Here is a 25,724-nt window from a genome sequence, read left to right on the forward strand (position 1 = left end):
CCTATTCTTGCTAACTCTAAAGTTCCTAGCTAATATTTTTCTCACCATTCTATTGTGTCCAAAGAGAGTGAGCTGGTGCCCATGCTTCTAGTTCATTCCATCTAGTGCCTTATTTTTAAAAACAGAAAAGGTGCTTATAGCTTTACCAAAGATGGGACTTGTGGAATTTCAACTCTAGTGGAAGAGACCAGAAATTGGTTCCATTCCTGCCTCTGCCAAGGACTGCAGATGCAGGCTGCTGGTTGGAGCTGAGCAGGCAGTTTAAAGCAGGTGACACAGAATTGGTGTGTTCTTTTCAGTGACCTGTCACACTGTAGGACACGACATGAAAAGGTCCACCAACGTCCAAAGAGCAGCAAGAAATAGGATGTCTGACTCTTCAGCTACATTTTTAGAAACCAGTCCAATGGCTCTTGCCTCTCCTTTATAGACGATAAGAGAGAAGTGATCTGGAAAATTACAGATACGTTTTCTCCAAAAACTCTCTTGTTGCTTATTAGATAAAGTAGGCTTCATCAAAACCAATTACTCTTTATATTCTAAACAGTTCCTTCCTTTTTAGAACTGTTGGACTCATGCCTTTTCAAAGGAAAGCAACCTCTTGGCCAATAACTGTGACTCATTCAACTCTATTGCCAAGAGAGAAACCCACAGTTATCCAGTCGGAAAAAAGGTCCTAGCGAATAAGTGTTTTTATCTCTAAAATTTGCTCTGTGAGCGTGTGTATATAGGAGGTGAGAGCAGATAAAAATTTGCCAGGGAAGCAATAAAGGAAAAAGATGAAACTGGTGAATGCAATCCTATATAATAAAAGCCTAATATGCAAATCAACCGAACAGTGGAATGACCGGTGGAACAACCGGTCGCTATGATGCTCATTGACCACCAGGGTGCAGACACTCAATGCAGGAACTGCCCCCAGCCCACAGGCCCCAGGCCAGCCAAGGCGGGTGCCAGCGGGGGCCCCTCCGATTGCCCCGCCAGTAGCCCCACAGATCGGCCCTGATCACCGGCCAGGCCTAGGGATCCTACCCATGCACAAATTCGTGCTACCAGGCCTCTAGCTTTAACATAAAGGGTTTGGGAACTAGAGAGGGTAGTGGTTAGGGAATCTGGCTTAGAATCTGAAAGCTCTGGACTCGGCTTAGTGTTTAACTTGGAGAAATTACTAAGAATCTATTGCCTTCACTGAAAATGGTGATAACAGTGCACTGTCTGCAAGGTTGTTATAAGGTTTAAATGAGATAATGCAAATGAAGGACACAACACCAGGAGCAGACACTATTATTATTAACCAGTGGCCTTTCTTTGCACATCATTTTGCACTAACACTATTTGACAACTAACATTCACAGAGCACTTACGATGACTAGGCACAGTACTGAGTTGTGGGTTTCATAGGAGAATTGAGTCTTAGGTTGATTATCTTAATAAGTCAGCCTTAAGTTTGGGAGTATTAGTACTCTTTTCAGATTATTGTTAAGATCGGGACGATGCCTCCTAAGAAGGGTTTAGTAGTATCCAACAAATACAAAGTACTCAACAAAAGGCACACTAACGTCAAGGGCGAGCCCCATTAGCCTTGATCACCATCACGAGGGTGAGAGGATTGACCTGAGTCTGTTTCTTTCTCCCCCATTTAGCCACAAGCTTGGTGGCCAGCTCTTACATCCCCTAGCCTAGACCAGGGACTTGGGCTATTCTGGAACAACTATGGAAGGACCCAGCAGCTCAAGGAGCCAGCACTCAAGAGTTTGATGGTTAAGGGGATTAGAACAGAGAAAACTAGTCAGACTGCCAGTTACCCCAACAAGAAGAAATAACCCAAAGGAAACTGATAATGCTACTTCTTGATCTATATGCTGGTTACGAGGATGCGTTCGCTTTGAAAACACTCAACAACTTCTACAATTAAGGACTGTGCACTCTTCTGTATGAATGTTATGTTACAATGAAAGATTCTAAACAGTGACCGCCCCGCTCCATTATTCAAAGCATAAAACCAGCCCTTCCCAATGGGTGTACCACAACTGGGTTACAAGCACAACAGGTCAGTCACCTGGGGCAGCAAGCAGCCTCATCAGCTTACCCCACAGGTAAGAAATAAGATGTTATGGTTTTTGGTAAGACGAAGAGATGCTGCTCTTGAGTTCCATCCAAACAACACCCTCCTCAATCACACAAGTTTACCTCAAGGTTCCTCCTGTGTTCCGTGCTGCTGAGTCGGCCAGACTCCCGATGACCCTATGAATGAGTGATGGCCACAATGTCCTATCCTCAACAGCCCTGCTCAGCTCCTGCAGACTCATGCCCGTGGCTTCTTTTATGGAGTCAGTCCATCTCACATTGGGTTTTCCTCTTCTCCTGCTGCCTTCTATTTTCACCAGCATTACTGTCTCTTCCAAAGAACTCTGTCTTCTCACGATGTGCCCAAATCAGGACAGCTTCAATTTTGTCATTTTTGCCTCCAGCGATGTTTCGGGCTTAATTGGCCCTAGGACGCACTTACTCATCTTTCTGGCGGTCCAGGTATCAGAGAGCCCTCCTCCAACACATTATTTCAAATGGATCCAGTTTTTTTTTCCTGTCAGCCTTCTTCACTGTCCAAATTTCACATCCGTACATAGTAATTGGGAATGCAAGGTTACCTATCTGAGGTTAACTTTATTTACTGAATTTTTAATCAGATATTTTTATCCTCTCCAACAAGGAGAGATAACACTTCATTTAAGGGTCAACACCCCTAGACTGCTCTTTATACCACTGAGAGTTAGTCTTTGACATCATTCCTTATCTTACTCTTTAGAACAAGCAAATGCCTAGTTCACCCCTCTCCTCTCCCCAATTTCAATCATTTATTAAGTCAATGGATATAACACAGACCACATGCTGGTTTTTTCTTTGAAAGTTTATTGTTATTTAAAAAAAAAAAAAGCCTATACTTTTTACATTTTTACATCCACCTCTCAGAACATATAATAGTACCAGGTAATGGTGTTATTTTATAAAAAGCCCACCAGCTGCTTGAAATGGCTGCAAAAATTTTTTTTACCACGTTCTGGTAATAAAGTGGTTTGAACTCTTTGGAAAAATTGGTGTAACATTAAATAAGTACCAATATTTCAAATTCCCAGATTAGAAAAAAGATTTTTAAATCAGAAGGAAATTTAGTAAAATTCGAGGCTAAAGGAAAATGCTAATAGAAAAACAAAAGAATATTGTAAAAAAATAGGATTCCCCCCCCCCCAAGTTAGATTTAAAAAAATTGCAACCAACCCTCCCCCATATTTCTCTTAGAAAAGCCACCCAATGCTGAGCACAGGGTCCCCCACACAAGTATATAAGTAGCTTGATTTGCAGATCAGCCTCTGGATCGTACACTGGCCCCAGTTAGAAGTTTTTTAAAAAACTAAGTTACATTAGGTAGTTAGACATCCACAAATACTGGTATCTAATCAAATGAAAATATCCTGGCTTTGGTATGGCTACCGAAATATGGAAACTGTTCAAGAGGACACTGGCTTAGGGAGAAAAGGAGTTGGAGAAATATACAAAACCCCCAAAAGGAGGTAAAATAAATACTAGGACACGTGGATAGCAAACACTGTGTACTTGTGGCAGATGCCTCAAGCTGAACAAATGTATCAACAGGTTCTTGATCAGAATGACACACATCCAAGTTCTTCATCAGAAACACACACATACAGGTTCTTGATCAGAAGTGTCTGGACCAACCTTTATCAAAGTCACTTTACAGAAAATAGTTGAATTTGGGAACTCATCTGTACCCTGGGTCTAGTGAGAGACAAAACTTTTAGAATAAGAATGGCCAGCTGGGCTAAAAGCCAGCCCTCTCTTATTATAGGAGTCCCAAAGTCTGTGTTCCCCATCACAAAAGTTCCTCCAGCTCCTAACGAATGGGCTCTTCCACTCCCGGTCACTGCAGGGGCATCTGAGAGGTTGAAATGCTGATTTTTCATCTCTGGAGTAACTAAGTAAAAAACTAATAAATCTTCTGGGATCAGGAACATACTTTACTGTGCTGTATGTCACGTCTAAATCACATTTTCCTTCATTTTCGGTAGATCATGATTTTAAGAGTTGTGAGAACACTGAGGGGCAAAAGGCAGTGATGGGGCCAAGACCATGCCTCCCTGTGGCCTCAACACCCTCAAATTTACAGAAGAGAAAAGGCCAAAGCATCCAGATACTGGTCTTCAAATAGTTACTTCACAAAAACACAAAGGTGCCACCAGGCAAGGCAGGGGAAAAGGCAACTTGCCGCTCAATGCTGAATCCCCAACAGTTATCAATACAATCCTTTCCCAAAAAAAGCAAACTCTGGTGTACTGTTAGGAAGGTAAGCTAATACAATCATTAAAACAAACAAAAAACTCTTTGATGGCAGCACATACTAAATACATCTAAATAATTTCCATCACAGGGCACTAGATGACAACCAGTACCTGCTATTACGGGATGTTACACACACCACAATGACAATTCAAGCAAGAGAGAAACCCCAAACAGCCAAGGCTGCCAAGAAGAAACAAAACGTGAAGCCCCTCTTTACTGTGGACTTGGTTCACTGAAGTCAACATTCTAATAATGGGAGGTCCTGGGGGCAGAGAATAAACACCAAAGGCCCAGGCAACTTTTGATGAACAGCACTCTTTATCCTGTTTTTAAATGAGACCCTATCACCAGAATAAAAAAATGAAAAAAATAGATTATAAATTAAAACAAAAATATATCTGTACAAGTCTTTACTCCGAGTCAGTAAGGTTTGGTCTCTGTCGAAGGCAGGACTTTGGAGGTGATTTACCTGTCATCACAGCCCCATGACTTGCGACTTGTGTTGGGGTGTGTACATCGAGAGACAACACAAAGGGAATCACTTGAGACCAAGGGAACTACGTACAAAGGTTTCCTAGGACATGTCAAGTCTACTAATTGCCCAAAGAGATGCTAACACATGCTCTAACCCCCAAAACTTGGTAAACATCGTAAGGTGGCAACTAGAATACAAAAAACCCCATGACCCAACAAGTCATTTCTCTCGTTGTAGGAATGAGGAAAGGGTGCACGGAGTGAAGGGGAGGCTGTTTCATCAGAATTCATTAGGAAGAGTGGGTTTAGCGACAGCCTTCTGTCCTCAACCTGGGCCAGAACTCCAGGAGGCTGTGAGTGCCGACAGCAAGGTTCCATGGGTTTGGAATGGCCAATGTGCAATAATGGGATCAGTGACAAGAGTGCAATTTGAATTATGAGTGAGAGTCTGTAGATAACTGCAGACTCTCACTCATCAATCTCCCTCCCAAACTTCGATACATAACCCAATAATCAGCCTGTGGCAGGTCTCTTCACCTACCGGCAACAGGGAAAATTAGTTGCAAATGAAACGATCTGAATGACCACTTCTTGTTTCCAGCTCGAGCTAGAACAACTGTGTGTAAATAAACCACTTGTGCATTAAATAACATTTAAAATACGGTATCTTCAGCACATTATGAATATGAAATGCCCCCTCCCCCCAGCCCCAATTACTTCAGCGCACATAGTCCCTCAGGCAAATTTTTCTGTCGTTCAGCCAGTGGAGTGGATGGCATACGCCAGATGTTCCACAAGGCATTTATTTCTCTGAGAAGGCTGAGAGCCAGCAGAATTAATCTTCTTCTGCTAGGACCTCTGCCCCAAGCTTCTGGGGAAACACTGAATTAGACTCCACAAGGGAAGTAGGTACATGATCCACTAATCAGATTCAAAACATGAAAATCCATTGTTGAGTGTATCCCTTCCCGCTCCTCTTCATGGTAGAAAGACCTAAAGATAATCAATTAAAAAAAAATGTCCCTTCAAACTCAAAAGAAGCTTTGGGGGGGGAAAAACCACAAAGCCAAAAAAAAATAAACAAATAAGTAAGTTAAATTCCCAATTCGCCTGAAAGTAAAATCATCTTATGGCGACGGATGACTGGAAGAAGTCGAGGCAGTAAAGAATGAAACAAAGATGGGAGCGACTGGCCACGAAAGTGCCTTGCAGAATCCACAACAGTGTTCTCCATTGTCCAAGGCCAAGGAGCAATTCCCAAGTTAAAAACTTTCTATTAGGAAGAAAACAACAAAACCAAAAACCACTTCAGAAAAAGGGTCAAGGGAAGTAGCGCACTGTAGAAAGTCAAGCCGCTGACCTCCGGCGGATCACAAAGAGCCCACGCTGAAGCTGGCCCAAGTAAATCCTCATCTTGGTGCTGTCACTGGTCTTTCTCACCCAGATCTGCAGAGAAGGAAAGAGAGAGGCTAAGAATGAGGAGTAAGTCTTCCAGAGCACAAAAATATTTGCATAAATTAGGTGTGGGCACAAAACTGGCAACCTCTTCCTGTCAATTTGCAAGGACTTCGAAAGCACCTCCTTGACCTTTGGCCCTCCTAAAGGCACACCTCCAGTGTAGACAGTAGACATCAACCTTGAACTCATTTCTCCCAGCCATCTCTCTTACACCTTTAAGAAAATGGAGCCCTATACTCAGTGGACCCAGCATTAGCCTGTGGACTGAAGGATCCTGGGTTCGATTCCAGTCAAGGGTACATGATCCCCAGTAGGAGGTGTGCAGGAGGCAGCCGATCGATGATTCTCTCTCATCAGTGATGTTTCTCTCTCCCCCCCATCCCTCTCTCTGAAATCAATAAAAATATATTTATTTTTTTAAAAAAAGAAAGAAAATGGAAAGCACAATGATACTGTGTTCCATTTGGCTTTGATCTTAAGGGCTCTTTTTGATTTCGTTTGACTACAGAGTTAACATTCAAGATAGATTCATCAATATACACTTTCAGTCAAATTAGGAAATATTTTGGCAGTCCTTCCCTCCAGACCATATCGTTTTCCCACAGAGGAAATAGCAGGTTTTGCGTTTCACAGGCAGACACATTCTTCTGTAGAACTGAGAATGAACCCTGCAGCAGGGGACTGCCCGAGCTGACAAGTGCACTCAATAAGGACGGAAGGAGAGCTGGCACACCTGATCAAGGGGCTACTGTGGGCCAGACACTGCTGGTCAAGTTGAGCCTCCTCCGCCTCAGAACCTCCACCCAACCCCCTGCAATGAAGTAAGTATTAGCATCACCCCCCTTTTATAGAACAGCAAGGCTAAGTCATGTGTCCTATGTGAACCCTGGCATCTGACATCAAAGTCCTTGCTCTTCTCCACTAACCCAGCCCTTGACTCTTTTCATCATTCTCTCGTGTGTTTAATCAACATACAATTAGATGGAGCCAAAAGCATTAAACTTTTTTTTAATCTGCATCACATATATACAAGTACAAGTTTACGGATATATCTTCTCCCTCCCCTGCTTAGTCTTCAGATTTTAAAAAGTTTATTCTCAGTTTCCTCTCAGTTTCTTTACTGCAGGGGTCCTCAAACTTTTTAAACAGGGGGCCAGTTCACTGTCCCTCAGACCGTTGGAGGGCCGGACTATAGTTTAAAAAAAACTATGAACAAATTCCTATGCACACTGCACATATCTTATTTTGAAGTAAAAAAACAAAACGGGAACAAATACAATATTTGTATTTGCATGTGGCCCGCGGGCCATAGTTTGAGGACCCCTGCTTTACTGTGATTATTTAGCAACAGACTTTATTTTTAAACCAGTGTGTTGAACTTTAAAGTTAAAAGCCTCGCATGAAGCTGAATCTCTAAGGAACCAATTTCAACTAAAAACCGACCCCAAGGAGGGCTGAACTGGGAAGCCACCAACATGTTTAGATGTGCCCACCAAATCTGTACAAAGTAAAGTTATGCAAAGGCCAAGTAGCTCCACTGCCACTTAGGATGTGACCGTAAACATGAGCTGGAATACTTCCAAGAAGTGAGAAATATTTTCCTGTTCCCAGAGTTGCGTGCCTCTGATGCACTGAGGCGTCTCCCCTCCAGGAGATATGTCTCAATGTCACTGTTTCCTTGTCAGACCTCACTGACACTCTATTATGTCAAAGGGTGACAATCTTCAACACAGAGACAGAAAAATCTAACTTGCATTTCTATTTTCCTAAAAAATTTTGAAGAGTCAGAGAGAACAGTGCACTACATCTGAAGTCAGGTTTAGGTTCTAGGAGACCACACGCTAGGTATAGCAGTGCACACGGCCATGCGCAAAACTCCGCTGTGAAATGACAACACTTGCTGAGCAGCAGATGCTATCTATTAGATCGCCCGTTCTGGTTTTGAGTTGGCTTGAAGTGAAACACAGATCCTGAGTCCAGAGAAGAACGACATTCATTTATCTGGAAGGCTCTCCCTAACTTCTAAGTAAACAATCATTGTGCAAACTAGTCACATTTAAGGGCATTTTCAATTCAGGAAGCTGGGAGAATAGAAGAGGCTTAAGTTATTTCATAATCCAGTTTCATTAGATTTGCTTGCACTGGCACAAATAAGTTACAGAGGGTAGACACATAAAAATCAATTTTGCTGCAGACATCCTTGGACTGATAAAAGATGGAGCCAATCAGCTATTAAAGTTTAAAACTTTTTTTAACTACTAACAGGTTACACATTGCTGACATCCTCCTAATGAAGGGCCATTCGGAGAACTCACAGGCCAGACATATCATCCTTGAGCATAAGCCTCTGAGATAACTTTACAACCAGTCCCCATCCTACAGAGGTGATGGGGGGAGACCAACACCTAATGGCACGAGCCTGGAAGCTCATTGTTCAGAGGCACAACAGGACATGTCAGATTGGGATAACAGCAGGCAAGGAGTAGTGTGTGGGTCAGATCAGACCAGCACCCATTTATTGAGCACTTACTGTGTGCCAGACCCTGTGCCAGATGTCTCGATACAACCTCACAGCACGAAACAAATCTATCAGTACACATAAACATTCTAGAGAAAGAACAGACAAAGATGGAGTATGCTCCACAGGCAGGTTCCATTCTCAGTGGATGGTTACCTTAAAAAAGCAGCAGGGTTTGAAAGCACAGAAATCACACAGACTTGCCTTTTGTTCATTCCTGTTGTCCAACTAGTGGTTCCCAACTCAATTACTGCACAGGTAGTGCACAGATACCACAAGGAATACACTATCCGCATATACCACAGTCAAGCAAAGTAAGGAACCGCCAAAGGTGATTTTGCCTATGTGTAGTTTCTGCCTGAAAGCACTGAATTTAGACTCTAACCCACATATAACCCATGATCCCACTGTACTTTCTCAGTGGCCCTCCCACTGCAGGTTGTCACCTTTTGCTTTCCTAAAGGGTGAGGGAGTTTGGTCCCTACCTCATTGGCTCCAACAGAGCTGATCACACAGCTCAGTTTCTGGTTGTCCTTTGACTCCAGATAGATGGCTTGGCTCTTGTGGTACCTGCCAAAAACAGGACACAAGTTTATTCCTTTAACCACTTTATTGAAGTATGACTGAAATATAAAGAGCTGTACACATTTATGAGTTTGGGGATAAGTATACACCCGTGAAATCATATCACCATCAAGGCCATAGACATACAGGTGTGGACAAAAGTCAGTTTACAGTTGTAAGCGAAACTCGGTTTATTTTGCATTACTATTTATTACTATTAACCTGCATTTGCCCACCCATGTATATATCACCTCCCAAAGTTTCCTCCTGCCCTCTTTATTATGATTATTATTTTTTTGTGGGGGTTTTTGTGGTAAGAACACTCAACATAAGATCTACCCACTTGAAAAATTTTAGGTATAAAATACAGTACTGTTAAAGGCACAGATATTTTTAGGAAGAAAGGAAGGGAATATCACCAGAATAAAAAATGTAATTAAAGGAGACTTAATTGATATTTGAGGAAGAGTCTGGATTTCAGATATAATTTAAAGGCTTCCATCCTTGGGTTAGATTAGATGATGACCTCCTAATCTTCTAAATTTAACTTATATTCCTTGGTCCCTTTACAGTCAGGGAAGGGGAGGGCAAGAAAAGGGCTAGGAAATTAACTCTATATTTGTTTTTTTTAAAATATATTTTTTTATTGATTTCAAAGAGGAAGGGAGAGGGAGGGATAGAAACATTAAAGATGAGAGAGAATCATCGATCTGTTGCCTCCTGCATGCCCCACACTGGGCATGTGCCCTGACCAGGAATCAAACCGTGACCTGTTTTATAGGTCAACGCTCAACCACTGAGCCATGCCCCACTCTGAGCTGTATTTACTTTTTTATTTGGACTATACGACCTCGTTCAAAAAGTAAATTATAATTTTTCAAGTAAAACTTGGTTTCACCCCAAAACATTAAAGGCTGGGTAGATAAAACAATAGAAGGGCTTGAAAAACTGGTTTGTTATTTTGTATTTGTCCAAATAAATCATCAACAAGAAGGAAGGCCAAATTCAGCCTTTACTTTGGTCACTCATTCCACAAACACTCATGACTCACTCACTGTGTACTCTATGTTGGAGGCTGGAGGCAGACAGTGAACAAGGCAACAAGGTCCCTGCTGCCATGGAACTTCCAATGCAATGGCAGCAAAGGAGATTAAGTCATCCCAACTGACCAGCAGTCACTAGGTGATGTGCACCAGAGTATCTAACATGGCCGGTCAGTCAGGACAGTTGCTTTGAATGTAGTAGACATGACAGACACTCCCCTTTCAGCCTCTATATCTATTCCCCTGGCCTATAGTGAAGGACCACCTTCGACTTCTACAACTTCAGGGATAAGGCCGAGGGTGAAAATGAGGAAGCCAGGGAAAAAGCCCAGTGGGACAATAGCAGCTGCCACAGGATGAAGGAGCAGCTGCTGGATTACAAAAGCAACTAAATTGCTACTGGCAGCCCTGGCCAGTCCCTGTTCAGTCAAGAACATCACGGTTGGTTCATCCTGGCCACACAGATCTGGCTTAACAGACCCACTAACTCAAGTTCCACCAAAACCAAAATGCATCTCCCGACACAGCACTGCTTCTTACCATTATTTCCATAAGAGAAGCAGACTATTTTGCTGGGATAATAAAGTAATCTACTGCCAAGACATTACAGTAAAGGATGTACTTCACTCCCACAATCAGCTTTTTCCAATCTAGGCTCTAAGCACTGTTTAACCTACTACTTAGGAGCTGAAAACTCAGGTTTCCAAGTCAATCGACTTCCTGAAAACACTGTTAAAAGAAATTGAATCATAAATGCAATTAGAACAGCAAGAGTGGTTTAGATCCAGCTTCAAAGTGGCTTTTGGCCAGAGATGAATTGGTAAACTGGGTTAGGGACCTTCATTATGCTGAATACTTAATATCGCAAGGTTTGACTTGCACAGGGCATGAGGAAACTCAAACTCAAGTTTCCCTCCCCCATCTAATCCAACTGCCCTGTATAAATGGTTAGAATAAAAATATAGAGGGGAGAACATTCACAGTTATTCTATAGGGACTGTGATTTATTAGAGTTAAAAACAAAAGATAACAGGCATCTAGCCTCAAGTCATTCTGATACTACTTTCTAAATACTTTAATAAAGCAAGGTCATGGATGTGGTGCAGAAGTATATTACTAGTGTGGAAACATGCTCAATATACTGCTAAATAGAGGAAAATAACTATGTCCATATGTTCCTGTGTTTGTAACAAAACATATGCATATTACTCGTGTATCAGACACTCAGAAAAAACTGGTTAATTTATATATTAAAATGTATATTAAAATTTTATAAAACATAAAATTTAAACTAAGAATGGTATTCCTTTTATTGCACAGTTTTCTTTTTTCAAAAATAAACAGGTGTTACTTATATTAAAAAGTAAGTAATATTTTCTTAAGTCATGGTACTGGACAATACCCAAATAAGAAAGATGGGGTAAAAAGAAAATTTAATGTCACAAATTTTATCCTAATGTCTGTTAAAGACACGTTAACTCTGGGAGACTATTCAAACGATTCTCCTGAGATGTGCTCAGAGGCCAAACCCCAACACACCTGACTGGCTTAAAAGTGAACATCAGGAGTAAACAATGCAATCCAGCCTTTTAGCCCTGAGATGTGGTCTGGGAGTTAAGTATCTGGCCACCTCCCCAGTGTGCCTGCTCTGGAATCACCAAATACATAGTGGTGGCTTAAATGCCCATCATTGGTCACTATTTGCTCCTGGAGAACTGGCCAGCCCACTTCCAACCCAACTGATTCCCTGAAGCAGAGTTTCTGGGACCTCCAGGAGATACTTATGTGCCACATCATAATGGCCTCGGGGAACCATTATCCCTGGATATCAAATCTATTAAAACATCTGAATTCTATGGGGAAAAAAAAAAAGTGCTCATGTAGGGGGTGGGGTATTTTTAAGATGAAACCAAAAGTACATGACAACCTTAAAACACAAATTTACTTTCCAATTTCTAAAGACTAATAAAAGAACAGAAAGAAATTCAAAATATACTTAGACATAAAAAATGTTCAAAAGCAACATCAATCGAGCTACATTAGTAAAAATGTACATTATCATTTTTTTGCCAATTAGCCCATTTTACAAGCTACAACTCATCTCTGCTGAAAAAAATACCTTAAATAGCCTCAGAGGACAAGCCCCAAATGTCAAGCTAACTTTATTACTAATGGAAATTCTGACCTGGGAATCCCTACAATTAAGCTCTTAAAGCTTTGCCACTACTGTTAAACCCAATGAACTAGAATCACTACTACTATTATGGAAGAAAGCAATTTCTTTAGAAGGTGGGTCAAAAAGTGGGGCACGGAGGAGGTAGAATTTAATTTTGTATCCTACTGGGAATCCTCACATTAAGGTTTCACTTCAAAAGAAAAGACCATGTCACAGCTACAGTACCTCCAAGAGCCCTAATTCTAGTTGGAAATATTCACTGTTGTAACAGTGTTTTGTGTCAGCTGAAAGCTGGAGGGTTAAATCCACTCAAGCGAGTGGGTGACTTCATTTCTGATTCACATTAGCAGCCCCAGATTTAATGTGAGGAGAGAATCAACAGTCTGCCAGCACCAGCAGTTAGTTATTTTAAAGTATCAGCTACTTTCACAGTACTTCCTAAGAAGGGTCATTAGTCCAAATCAAAATGTGAGGAAAACTTACAGCAGGATATAAAATGCCTTAAACGCAGTATGTATAAGACCAAGGCAAAGGGAAGATGCTTATCTTTCAAAACGAAATGTAGCTTGATAAGTGTTCTTGCCAAGATGGGAAGCCCGAATCACACTCATTTTGCTGAAGTCATTTAAAACTCAATGAAACATGTTTTGCCAGAAGTACTTTCGCCAAAATACTCCTCACCAGAGCGCTGCAGGAACTTTGGCCTGGAAGTGCGCTATATAAGCATAACTAATGGACACAGACACTGGGGGGTAGGGGAGGCCAGGGGATTTTCAAGGGCGGGGGAAAAAAAGGAGAAACATGTAATACTCTTTGTAATAATTTAAGCAATTAAAAAAGAAAAAAATAAATAAATAAATAAAACTTCTTCAATTCCAAAAAAAAAAAAAATACTCCTCACCATTGGAAAGAACATAAAGTGATTCAGTTGACCTCTCAGCCACAGGCCATGATGCTGAAAAAAGAAAGAAAAATGGCAGCCTCCAACTGACAGGGACACAAAAGGCAAAGAGCAGAGCCTGGTGAGACATGAGAAGCCGGTTCTGTACTGGTAAACGTGGCGGCCAGGACTCCCATGAACACCTTCCGAATACAGAAGGGAGGGACCTGCTCAAACAAATGTGTTTGAACTGTGACTGCCAAGGCCAAATAAGAGAAGCACACAGAATACAAAAGAACACAACAGTCTCAATATGTAACAGGAGAATAAAAGCAGCTTTAAATTCACTGAAAAAGTAAGATGCTCCCAGAGTTTATTTTAAAATTTTCTGGAGCCATTGTGAGAGACTGAAATTCCTTCAAAATGCTTAGGAGGTCTAACACAGCAAACCTGACCACTCTTTACATCACGAAACACCAGTCACTGTAGGTCCTTTCTTTATAAAAACGAGAATTTTATTTTACAGCATTTTTACCCTTAAGACTTGTCTGATAAAGTAGAAGGAGTAAGCCTTAGAAAGAGGAAGATCTGAAGCAACACAATTACAAAATGAACATTATTTGAAAGATCACATGGCTTTAGGACTCACAGATCCATAAAAATGTTAGTGATAAACCTCATCATTTTTGAAGATGTTTCTTATGTGTGGGCTAGATCTTTAAAGGTTATTTGGTTTTCATTATTTGAAACATTTTTCATCGTATTTTGCCTCCAGTGTATTAAGCTGTTAGGGCCTGCCACCTAGTGGTGGTATGATCTGGTAAGCAATATTAAGAAGATACAAGATTGCAAAAAAATTGTCAAATGAGAAGGGCAGGAGACACCAAGATCAAGCTTACAGATAGAGCTAGCCCTCATCATCCACTGGGTAATTAACCCACTATAACTAATAAGTGGAACTTATTTATTTTAAGCATGACCAGATCACTAAGCATTTCTGCCAAGTTAGGGAGTACAATATTATTAAGGTAACTAACACAATGTTGGGGTTTTTTCTTTAAGAAAGCTAAAAAAATTCTAAGAAGCCATTACTCAAATTTTGGAACCTTCCATTAAATAAATATATTGAATCTCAAAAGGTGATTATATACACATTATAAATAGAGCATGCAATAACCCAGGAAAACATCCTGCATATAACCAAGTAGAAAGGCAGAAGAATCCAAGTATGTGTCTACCATGCTATATAACAAAAGGCTAATATGCAAATCGACCAAACAGCAGAACAACTGGTCACTATGACACTCACTGATCACCAGGGGGCAGACGCTCAACACAGGAGCTGCCCCCATTCAGCCGGAAGCTGAGCTCACAGTTGGCGAGCGCAGTGGTGGTGGTGGGAGCCTCTCCCACCTCCGCGGCAGCACTAAGGATGTCCAACTACCAGCTTAGGAGCAGGCCTAAGCCATCAGTTAGACATCCCCCGAGAGCTCCCGGACTTGAAGTGGGTGCAGGCTGGGCTGAGGGGCCCCCCCTCCCCGCCCCGCCCCACCCCAAGTGCACGAATTTCATGCACTGGGCCTCTAATGACTTAATAAACTGAGTAAGAGTATGGCACATATGGACAATGAATAAAGGAATATATCAGAATTAAAGAGCTGTGAAAAGGTGGCAGAATTCAGGGTGACTTAATATCTAGCAGAATGCCTAGTTATAGAGAAGACAGTAAATGTTTGCTGAATGAGTAAATGTATGAACTTTTGAGGTTCCTTCATATTATTTTGCCTTCTTATTCCCAGTGGAAATACTGGTGGTGTGAAGGTTTCCACCAGTCTTCAATCTAAACTAGCAATGTTTTAAAACACAATTCCCCCAAAAATGTTTCCTAGAATACTCATGCAGCAGGATGACACAGGCGAAAGGGTCCCTCACCAAATAAATAACCTCTGCTAACATCTTAGAAATTCACAGTGTGCATCAGCATAAACCCAGTCTACAGGGACATCACAGAAGATGTAAGGCTGCAAATTCTAGTATACTAGCAGCAGCATGGAGAGAGAAAGGAGGGCCACCATCAGAACACCACGTTCTGAAAAAACACAGCCTTCAAAGATCTAACAAGTAGCATCACCCAAATGACTCCTGATATACGTTTAAATGTTATTCCACTTTTAGTACTATGTAAGTTAAGCAGCAGCCATGCTCTAAAACAACAACTGTAGATAGGTCCAGCTCTCTTTCCAAATGGTTCTTCTGAGAATCTTATGAGTAATCTGTGTTTTTCCACAACATACCTACCATCTTTTATCATAGTACAATTTGCCATCTTCTATCCGGGCTTCAAATCTCTGGGCTGGAGACTCAGCTGGTGTGGCAGGCAAGTGTTCAGGAGAAGAGGGGGATGCTGGAGGAACCAAAAAAATATTTCAATGACTAAGCATGTAACAAACATGTGAGTCCGCCAGCTAACATGCTTTAATTGAAATGCTATTAAAAGGTACTAATAATCATAATCATCAAGTCCTTACAGTTGTAATAAATGGGAATCCAATAAAATTCTTGTATAGTACATCTTATGATCCTCAAAGCAAACCTGTGAGGTAAGCAAGGAGAAGATTAACCCCACTGAACAGAGGAGAAACCTGAGGCTCAGGCAGGTTAAGGGATTTGCCCAAGGTCACTTAGAGTAGAACTAAAATCCCAGCGATCCACCTGAAGCCCAAAGGGCAAAATTAGATAAATCCTCTTAAATCTATAAAAAATGAAATCATTTCTAGAAATATTTATTACTAGGTGGAGCAAGTCAAGCTAAGACAGTGCTAGTAACTTCGGTGGGTTCAAATGATCTAAATTCACACACTTTACTCAAAGAACCCCTTTCCCCATCATGCCTTCAGACCCTCTCTGTGGACCTCAGGAGGAAATGACTTAAAAATAAAGAAGACTCTTATTTTCTTCCCCAAGATATGGTGAGTAGAGGGATGTGTGAGTAATCACAGCACTTAAAACAAAACAAAACAAAAGCCTTGCCAGTTCAGAGTTCCCTCTAACAGCCCAGCACTGACTTGAGTGCTGCTCTGGAAGGAACCACGTGAACACGGGGCCAGCCTCTTCTATAGGCTGGGACTGGGGGCAGCTGCGAGTTCTGACCAGAGCCAGTTTCTGAAAAGCACTGCAACAGCAGTGGCTAGTACTTAACTCCACAAACCAAGTCATACTGACGTCCCCTTCTGGTTTCATTTTCAGAAATGGATGTGTACTTAAATATTATAGCTGATGCCCACACAGAAAGAAAACCGTTACCAGCCAATCAATCAAATGTCTCTTTTACAATAAATTTAAAGGAAAAGACAAACATAACTTGAACATAGGGTTAAAAAAAAAAATCAGGGGAGGGTGCACTTAAGGTTCCCTTCAGTTTTCATGATTTCCTTACTAAATGTCAGTGCCAGTTTTATAAAAGAATTCACCGCCCGCCCCCCTGCCCATCTTAGACAAATGATGAACACTTTATTTTTGAAAATGGCAACAATTCCCTGTCAAGTATTCGCATGCTTTTCCAAAAACATGATAAAAAACTGCACAAATGCCAATAATGTCATGCACTTACCGGGTCTCTTGGGTGACTTAAGCTGTAGAAAGAACAACAAAAAATCTTAGAGAAAATCACTTCAGATGCAACTTACAGTGTCAAAGGTATCAAATTGATTTAACAAGTAACATGTGAACAAAGTAAAGCTGAAAACCATATCAAACCTAAGCTTTCAAATAAATCAAAACTGTACCTTATTTAATGTTCGCAGATCCTCCATGATCTGTTCATCTGTTAACAAGTAATTTAGCTGGGGTGTTGAGAGTTAAAGAAATGTGTCTGAAAAGCACGGTTTCCAAGCAAACAGAATTCAACAAAATGAAACCAGTATTTTAGTTTACAAAGTGTGATTATGTAACATGACATTTTTAAAATGATAGTTTCTCTCTTGGAAGTTTTTGATTCTCCTAGTAAATGTCATTGCACCAGGTATACAGAAGAATTCATATCCCCATCTTACAAACTTCAGTGATGCAAAGGTAGAATGAGCGTCAACAGGTAACTACAATAATAGTGCGCACAGCACACAATAGAAGAACTTCATCCTGAACTTATCAAGTGCATTTGTTCCAAAGATCTGAAGGCTTCACATTTATACTTGGGGTTAATCTTCCCTCGCAAGTTACATTCTCAGTTGTAAAGAGAAAGGAACCTGAAGTTGTGCCCTTTCCTGATGACAAATAACTGAACCATTTTATGCAAATGGCTATTAGATCCTCAAGAGGATGGAAACAATACTTCCCCACACGTCCTCTTCCCATTCCCATTTTTATGATTAAAGGGGCTTCCTTCTGACTGACTGAAATCTCACAAGTTTGCAATCCAGGGATACAGATAACTGAGGTAGAAAAGCCAGCTATCACTGTCCTCATTTTACAAGTAAAAAAAATTAATGCACTTGAAATTTTCAGTTGCCCCTCAATCTCCAAGTATTAAAACCAGGTTGAACCTCCAACACAAAGTACCTTTCAAAATAACTCTCTCTATAAATCCCAAATGCAGTAGCAATTGAGGACTCTGATCATAAAATGGCCAAACCCTGCTTTCCAATCACATACAGTATGACTATTTTCTGTAGGACAATAGCCATGTGTATTCTACCAAATGGATAAGCAAAGGATTCGATCATCTTAAAGAGGGAAAAGTGATCCAGGCTTGATGCAAATGGATATCAGGAGCAGGTTTTCTCCTCTTGTCTGGAATGGGGACAGGGTCATTTGGTCGCCTCCGCAACTTCCTGGTCATGATGGGTTTCACTTCCATAGAATCTGTGGCAAGAATGGAATGGGTAAATCTATCCAATCCCCACTGAAGTCAGTGAGAATTTCCATAATGTAAGAATACCTGCCCCATAGCCACCCAATCACACAGTTTTACTGGGGATGTCTGGTCCACCCATGGCCCAACCCAGACATCCATGTCAGACTTCAGAGAGAAGGTCATGCTTAGAAGATTCAGACCGGCTGACCTAAGTGTACATCCCTCTCAGAAATGCAGCCCAGCCCTGCTGTCTACTATTGTAACCGCTTCAGGAATCTCTCCAGCACCCTGAAAACCAGGGATTTTCCTCCTCTTCCCTCAAATTTAAAGAGGCCGCAGAGTCGCAGGCTCTTGGGATTAGAAGGAACCTCTGGGTCATCTCTGTGTACTAACTCCTGCTGTTCCCATGGAGGGTGGGTGAACTGAAGCTCACTGGTATAAAAGGCTCTTTTAGAGGCCAGTGGCCTCGGTGCCAACAATTTTATATGAGATCTTCATTTACAAACACGAACTCTTTATTTTATTTAATAACCTTTTGTAGCTACTTGACTATCAAGAATGATACAATGAAGGCTCATAATAAAGGCCTCTTTTCATTCTTCTTGGCTTTTCTCTGCCAAGTCTGATACTGGTTGCTGACTTCCCTCGCCTTAAAATCTCTCCTCCCCAGCCACTGCCACACAAATCTCTCCTCTCCTGACTGTGTCTCTGAGGTCCTTTCCGCTGGCCTGCCCCTTTAAAACTGTGATCTCTGGAGTCCAGTCAGTCTCAGCCTGTTTTCCCAAGGAATCTCTGACCATCAACTCCAGCTCCACCCACCCTTCTGAAAGGCCACCTATAGCCTACACCACCATACACTCTCCAGGCTCCAAACCAACTCATTTCCTCTTGTTTCACCTCCCAAGGCTGCTGCTTCTCCTGTGTCTCAGGGGCATCACATCTACTCATTCTTCCAAGCCAAAACAAAATCTGCCATTTATGACTTGTCTTCCTTAATCCAGGTATCAAATCCAGCTGATAATAGCAAGTCTGCCTTTTAACTACCTCTCAGCTCCAACCCCTCATCATATCATCTCCCTCAAAGTGATCTTCCTACGACACAAATCAGATCATTTTGCACCTCACTCAAATATTTTAATGGCTCCTTACTCTCTACAGAATAAAAGCCATGCCTCATTTCTGGTCTTTTCCCTTTTTCTTTATTCACACAAACCCTGTGTGTGAGCTTTCAGCTGTTTTGTTACCCAAAGGTACCATACTTTTATGCCTACAAGACTGCACGCTCTCCTCTCTGCCTAACCTCCTCTTTTCTGCCCAGTAAACTCCTACACAACATCCCTCTGTGACCACTTCCACAGACAGTAACCAGAGCATTTGTACAAATCTCTACTGCCACGTGCCAAAAGTATGGGACATTTCCCTCCAACAGATGCTTAAATTCCACCCCAGCATGGAATCTGCCCCACCCCAGCCTGATGATGAGATACAGTTAACTTGAAAACACACACTATCAACAAAGCAGCCAAGACAGCCTTGCAGGATTCAAATGTAGCGCTCCCACGACGGCAAACTGTGGGATGTAAGAGCATGTAATAAACACGCGCACAAAGTCAAATGGCATTTCTGCATGCTGCTCTTAAGAACAGAAATGGGTATTGATTTTTTCCCCCAAGAAGGAATGGAGGTAAAGTGGTAAGAAACACAGACCTAACGAATATTCATAAAAAGGTACTTGGAAGTGGGGGTAGAAGGAAGGACAAACATAGACACACCTTTGGGGGCTTTTCCCTAAAAGAAATCTCTTAGCCTATGCTGAGATGCCACCCTTTTCCGGTGGCTTAGTGGCCAATGGGTCTGAATCCCTGTCAGGGCTGTGTGACCTAAGGCAGGCTACAGAAGCACTCTATGCCTGAGGTTGCTCAGCTATGAAATGGAAATATCAATGAGACTGCCCTCACAAGGTGGTGTGAGGATTACGTGAGATGATACGTGTAAACCTCTCAGAACAGTGCCTGCCATAATGAGAGTTCAATCAATGGTAGTTTCTATTAGCATATTTTCAGCCAAGAAAAAACTACAAAAATCTTTTTTAAAAGTCAAGGTGCAGCCCTAGCCGGTTTGGCTCAATGGATAGAGCGCCAGCTTGTGACCAAAGGGTCCCAGGTTTAATTCTGGTCAAGGGCACATACCTTGGTTACAGGCTCCTCCCTGGCCCGGGCCCTGGTCAGGGTGAGTGCAGGAGGCAACCAGTCCATGTGGTTCTCTCACATTGATGTTTCTTTCTGTCTTTCCCTCTCTCGTCCACTCTCCCTAAAAATAAATGGGGAAAATATCCTCGGGTGAAGATTAACAAAAAATAAATAAAAGTTAAGGCACAAACAGTTGAAATAGAAGTTACAGACTTGCTGTCAACTGAAAGGCTTTGCATCATGCAGACCTAACTGGAAAATGGTGTAAAAGGAGCTCACTCCACCTTAAAGAGCACCAGAGAAAAAGCACCTAGCTCATGAACATCATGGCATGTTCTGTCCACTACAGAGAGGGGCCGAGTGTTCCTTATCTTTCGGCTGCCATGTCTGCTGGGTAGGGAGGGTGGGCAATACATGATGGAAGTAAGGAAATAAAGGTATAGCTGAAGATCTGACAACAACCCAGTCCAATCGTGGCCAATATACTCAGAAAATCATAATTACATCACTCAAAAATCCAAAAATTTAATCTAATTTTTTTGTTACAGGTTGGGTGAAACTTCCTGTTCCTATATCAATACAACCACATATATCTTCAAGGTTTTACAATGGGAAAAAACAAGCCTGTCAAATCTTTATCTTCATTTAGGACAGCGGTTCTCAACCTGTGGGTCGAGACCCCTTTGGGGGTCAAACGACCCTTTCACAGGGGTCACCTAAGACCATCGGAAAACACATATATAATTACATATTGTTTTTGTGATTAATCACTATGCTTTAATTATGTTCAATTTGTAACAATGAAATTGGGGGTCACCACAACATGAGGAACTGTATTAAAGGTCGCGGCATTAGGAAGGTTGAGAACCACTGATTTAGGATCTCTCTCTCTCTCTCTCTCCACCTCCCAACACCATCACACGTTGAGGAAGACATGAAAACCGTGTCAGTCTGGTAACTATTAGAACACAAGCTCCTTGAGGACACAAACCTTCGCTATTAGTTTCATTTTGTGAGTTACTTAGTACCACATGAATCCATGGTATATACTGGGAGTCCATATAATATGGTAGTTAAGAAAACAGGCTTGGAGTCAGACACATTCTGGCTTACCCACTATCTCATTGGAGGAACTTTGAGCAAAAGGCTATTTCTCTGAGCCTAATTTTGCAAGTCAAGTCACAGGAGCTACAGGAACTGAATCAGGTTACAACTCCCAACCCCCCTTACTCTGTGCACCAGCTGCTCGTTGAAGGCATTATCTCTCGTAATACTAGGCATTATCTTTCGTCATCTTTACACCAACCCTCCATGGTAAGTTCTACCATCTTGTCAAATGAGACAATCCCACCACAGAAGTTCATGACAGGGTTCATCCATATCCATCAGCCTGTAGAGGCAGCTCTATCATTTTTATATAATACCTGGCTCATTGTAAGTACTCAGGAAACAGAGCTCCTATATTGATATTATAATTACTCATGGCTCCAGCTATGGATCCAGTATCTTCTGAAGGAAGCTAAGGTCATGAGTTTTGGACCCGAGGGGCCTGAGGATTGGAGGATGCCCCTGGTGGGGCAAGAACTTACAAAAGAAAATGAAGTGGCAGTTAGTGGGCTGTTGAAAGAACGGAGAAAAGGCAGCTGTCCTAAAGATAGGAAGAGGGAAAATGAATTAAAAATGATAAAGCTCCCCACATTTTCAAGCTCATTAAGTTCTAAGTATTTGGGTTACTTAGCCTTGGCTTCAACTGCATAGAAAACTCACTCAGGTAATTCTATAACCTCACTGCTAAAGGTGTGGTCCCACCAGCAGCATCAACACCCCTGGGAGGTGTTTAGAAATGCAGGATATTGGGCTCCACTCCAGACCCCCAAACCAGAATCTGCATTTTATTGAGGCCCCCAGGTGACTCATACACATTTAAATTGGGGGAGCACTGACCTAGAACTTAGCCTAGGTTTCTTTATCAACAATACACCTTTCCACATGCACAACCCAGCTGTCCTCGTAAGTTCGCCACTAGAGGTTTGAAGAGAACCTAATTCCCATGGAGGTCTATAACACTTTAAATCCTGTTCAGACAAAGCAGGTCACTAGATCCACCCACTTCCAACGGGTTATTTGGACTAAGCTTCTCATCAGTCTTATTTCATTTCATTTTTCAGGACGTTTTCTTCTTCTTCTTCTTTTTTTAAATATATTTCTATTGATTTCAGAGAAGAAGGGAGAGGGAGAAAGAGATAGAAACATCAATGAGAGAGAATCATTGATCGGCTGCCTCCTGCACGCCCCCCACTGGGGATTGAGCCCATGTGCCCTTGACCAGAATCAAACCTGGGACCCTTCAGTCCGCAGGCTGACACTCCATCCACTGAGCTAAACTGGCTAGGGCTTTTCAAGACATTTTCATTGTTGAACCATAAAAGATTTTAAGAAATCTCTTTTCTGGGCAGAGCTGGGCAACCCTGGTGTTGGGCATCAATCCACAAAGGTGAAATAAGTCAATCAGTGAGAGGAAAGAAATCAGGCCTTTAATCCAACACCATAACAGCACCATCTGTGGAAATGCTAATTATCCTTCTAGCTCCAGTGCCTTTTCTTCCCACACTCCATCATTACCTTGGCAGTGTCTCCATACCAAGGGTACCAAATGGCTTGAGAAAGGACATCGGTACCTTTAATGCCCATGGCTAGCTTTGAACTTCTGTCATCTATTTATTTTACTAAGTTACAAATGATTTCCTCGTGTTTATTTGTCTTTTCTACCCTGGCAGACTCGGCCTTAAGTCACTGAGGATGCCTCCTGTCCCCATTAAGATTCTGGCTATAAAACTGCCTGGCCAAACAATGTCTATCGCTTGTCAATAATTTGGATGCCAAATCACAGGTAAGGTGATGATATCCTTCCCTGCAGATGGAAAGGGAGCATCTATAAAGGACAATATTTCCCACTAGCCTAATGAAGGCTCCCAAACATCTGGTGGCTCTAACAGAGAGTGATGAGGCGTCAATGCCAGCTACATCCACCATCAGAGAAATGGTGTGTGGATCAGAAAACAAGCAGGCAGGCTGGCACCAAACTAGGTACCGCAGTGCCCATAGTCTAATTAAAAAAGCATTGTAACAAAAACGAGATGGTGCTATTTTAGCATCCATTCTCACTCAAAACACCATTTCTGAGTTGCTTTCAGAGGTCTTCAAGGAATTCACTCCTTTTGCCACGTCTCTCAATGAGGAAATTATCAGAGGAGTCATTTTTCAAGTGTGACTCCCTCTTTAGACACAACCACATTCTCATTGGTGTTTCACAGAATTGGAGCTAGAAGTTTATGTCAATTGGGAGGCCAATTTGTGTCATTAGTTCACAGCACCAAAAATACAGATGGGGAAACACAGCTCTTAACTGTTACTTTTCATTTCAAGGTCAATCCCAAGGACTTACATAGAAACAATGCATGTGCTACAGACCCCTACTAAAATCAGGCATGCCAGGGCTCTAGTACCTTCAGAATATGATTATGAAAGTTAAATTTGGGGGTGGGAAGAGGCATACCACTTACATATCCAAGTGACCAACTTACCACTGACTTTCCTTGTGGTATTTGCTGATGGAAATTTTGCTAAGTGCCAAAATAACTAATTCCTGCCCTGTATCCTTCTAGGATTCATAAGACTACATATGGCAACAGAAGAGTTGGCCCATATTGCTTCTCCCTCATACCTGCTGAGTTTCCATATGCAGATTACTAAATCCTAGAAGGCAAGGAGAGACTGGCTCTGAGTCAATGTAACTTGATTACGTTTACAGGAAAGGAATTCAGAGGGACTCAGGTAAGTAATCTGTGAACATAACCAAGACACAAATGGCAGCTGACCCAAGAATTAAATAAAGTAGAGAGGGAACCAAGATGGCAGCATAGGTGAACACCTATACTTGCTGCCTCTCACAACCACATCAAAACTACAACTAAAAGACAGAACAGATATCATCCAGAACCACGGAAGGGCTGGCTGAGTGGAAGTTCTGCAACTGGAAGGAAAGAAAAAAGTGCATTGAGACTGGTAGGAGGTGCGGAGGTAGGGAGGTGCGTGCAAAACAGGCTGATAACTGGGTGCTGTTGTGTGTTTTTTCAATCGGGAGGGAGACACAAGCTCCTGATTGCTCTGAACTCCAGTTCCGGGCAAGACTCAGGGAACCCAGACTCATACGGGGAGAAACTGGACTGTCTGGCATCAGGACAGGAATATGAGGGGGGCTTTCTCTCAGAGCTCGCAGCAATCATTGTTCCTGCATGGGGGCGCAGGACACGGAGACACGGGAACCTCCCCGGTTCAGGGCTGACTGGCAGCCATTGCTGTTTGCTCTGCCCTGGTGATTCCCTGAGACCTCGCCCCACCCAATTTACAATCCCACCCATGCTGTGCACAGCAGCTTTTGCATATGAATGGCCTATCCTTTTGCAGCCTAACCTAACAAACTGCAGCCGGGTCAGAGAGCTCCAAAGCTTCCAAAAGAAGGCCTAAGGTCCAACAGCAGCAGCCTGCCTTGCTTCACAGCTGGGCCTCATCTGGGCACTTCCAAACCCCAAACAAAGAGAAGGAATCTGCAGATCTCTCTGTAGCTCCTGCTGGGTGGCCTCAGGCAGTGGCTGACTTTGCACCTCCTTGGAGATCCAAGAGCCAGTGTACCCAGTGGTCAGTGTGAGACCATACCTGATTACAACTCTTCACATCCATAAGCGACACACTAAAGGGGCAGACTCAGTGAGCACCAAAGCCCCACTGAAGCAAGATTGTAGACACTGGTCCTCACAGCCAATTGGCCTGGAGGTCAATTCTTCCCAGTGATACCAACAGCAATCAAGGCTTAACTACAACAAGAAGACACACAAAAAGCCCACAGAGGGGTGCACCAAGGGTGTCCACCTCAGGTGATTGGGGAGGCTGAGCCACTTGGCCCTATAGGTCACCTAGCACACACGGCCACTCTATTAACACAGGGAAGCAGCCAAAATACGGAGACAAAGAAACATGTCACAAATGAAAGAAATGGAGGAAAGCAAACTACTAGATATCGAGTTCAAAACCACGGTTATAAGGTTACTCAAGAATCTTCTAGAAACCTCCGAGAAATTTAGTGAGACCCCCAAGGATATGAAAAAGGACCAAGCAGAAATTAAGCATACACTGACTGAAATAAAGAATAATATA

General features: G+C 42.2%; 1 protein-coding gene across 2 annotated transcripts in view; it reads right to left on the reverse strand.

Annotated features, from left to right (window-relative positions):
• SUDS3 (SDS3 homolog, SIN3A corepressor complex component) overlaps window positions 1–25,724 on the reverse strand; it is a 100,921-nt gene that overhangs the window by 64,860 nt on the left and 10,337 nt on the right. The window contains exons 6-11 of one of the 2 annotated variants that reach the window (XM_005863778.2): window positions 18,234–18,329; window positions 17,255–17,316; window positions 17,080–17,101; window positions 15,768–15,873; window positions 9,292–9,376; window positions 6,191–6,276 (exon numbers count right to left, since the gene is read on the reverse strand). In XM_005863778.2, the coding sequence (XP_005863840.1) occupies window positions 6,191–6,276; window positions 9,292–9,376; window positions 15,768–15,873; window positions 17,080–17,101; window positions 17,255–17,316; window positions 18,234–18,329 (457 nt within the window). Of the gene's footprint in view, window positions 1–2,890; window positions 6,277–9,291; window positions 9,377–15,767; window positions 15,874–17,079; window positions 17,102–17,254; window positions 17,317–18,233; window positions 18,330–25,724 lie in introns of those variants that run through there. The other variant, XM_014537692.1, reaches the window with a different exon arrangement.

Source organism: Myotis brandtii, unplaced genomic scaffold (genome assembly GCF_000412655.1).
Source record: "Myotis brandtii unplaced genomic scaffold, ASM41265v1 scaffold181, whole genome shotgun sequence".
NCBI lineage: Eukaryota > Metazoa > Chordata > Mammalia > Chiroptera > Vespertilionidae > Myotis > Myotis brandtii.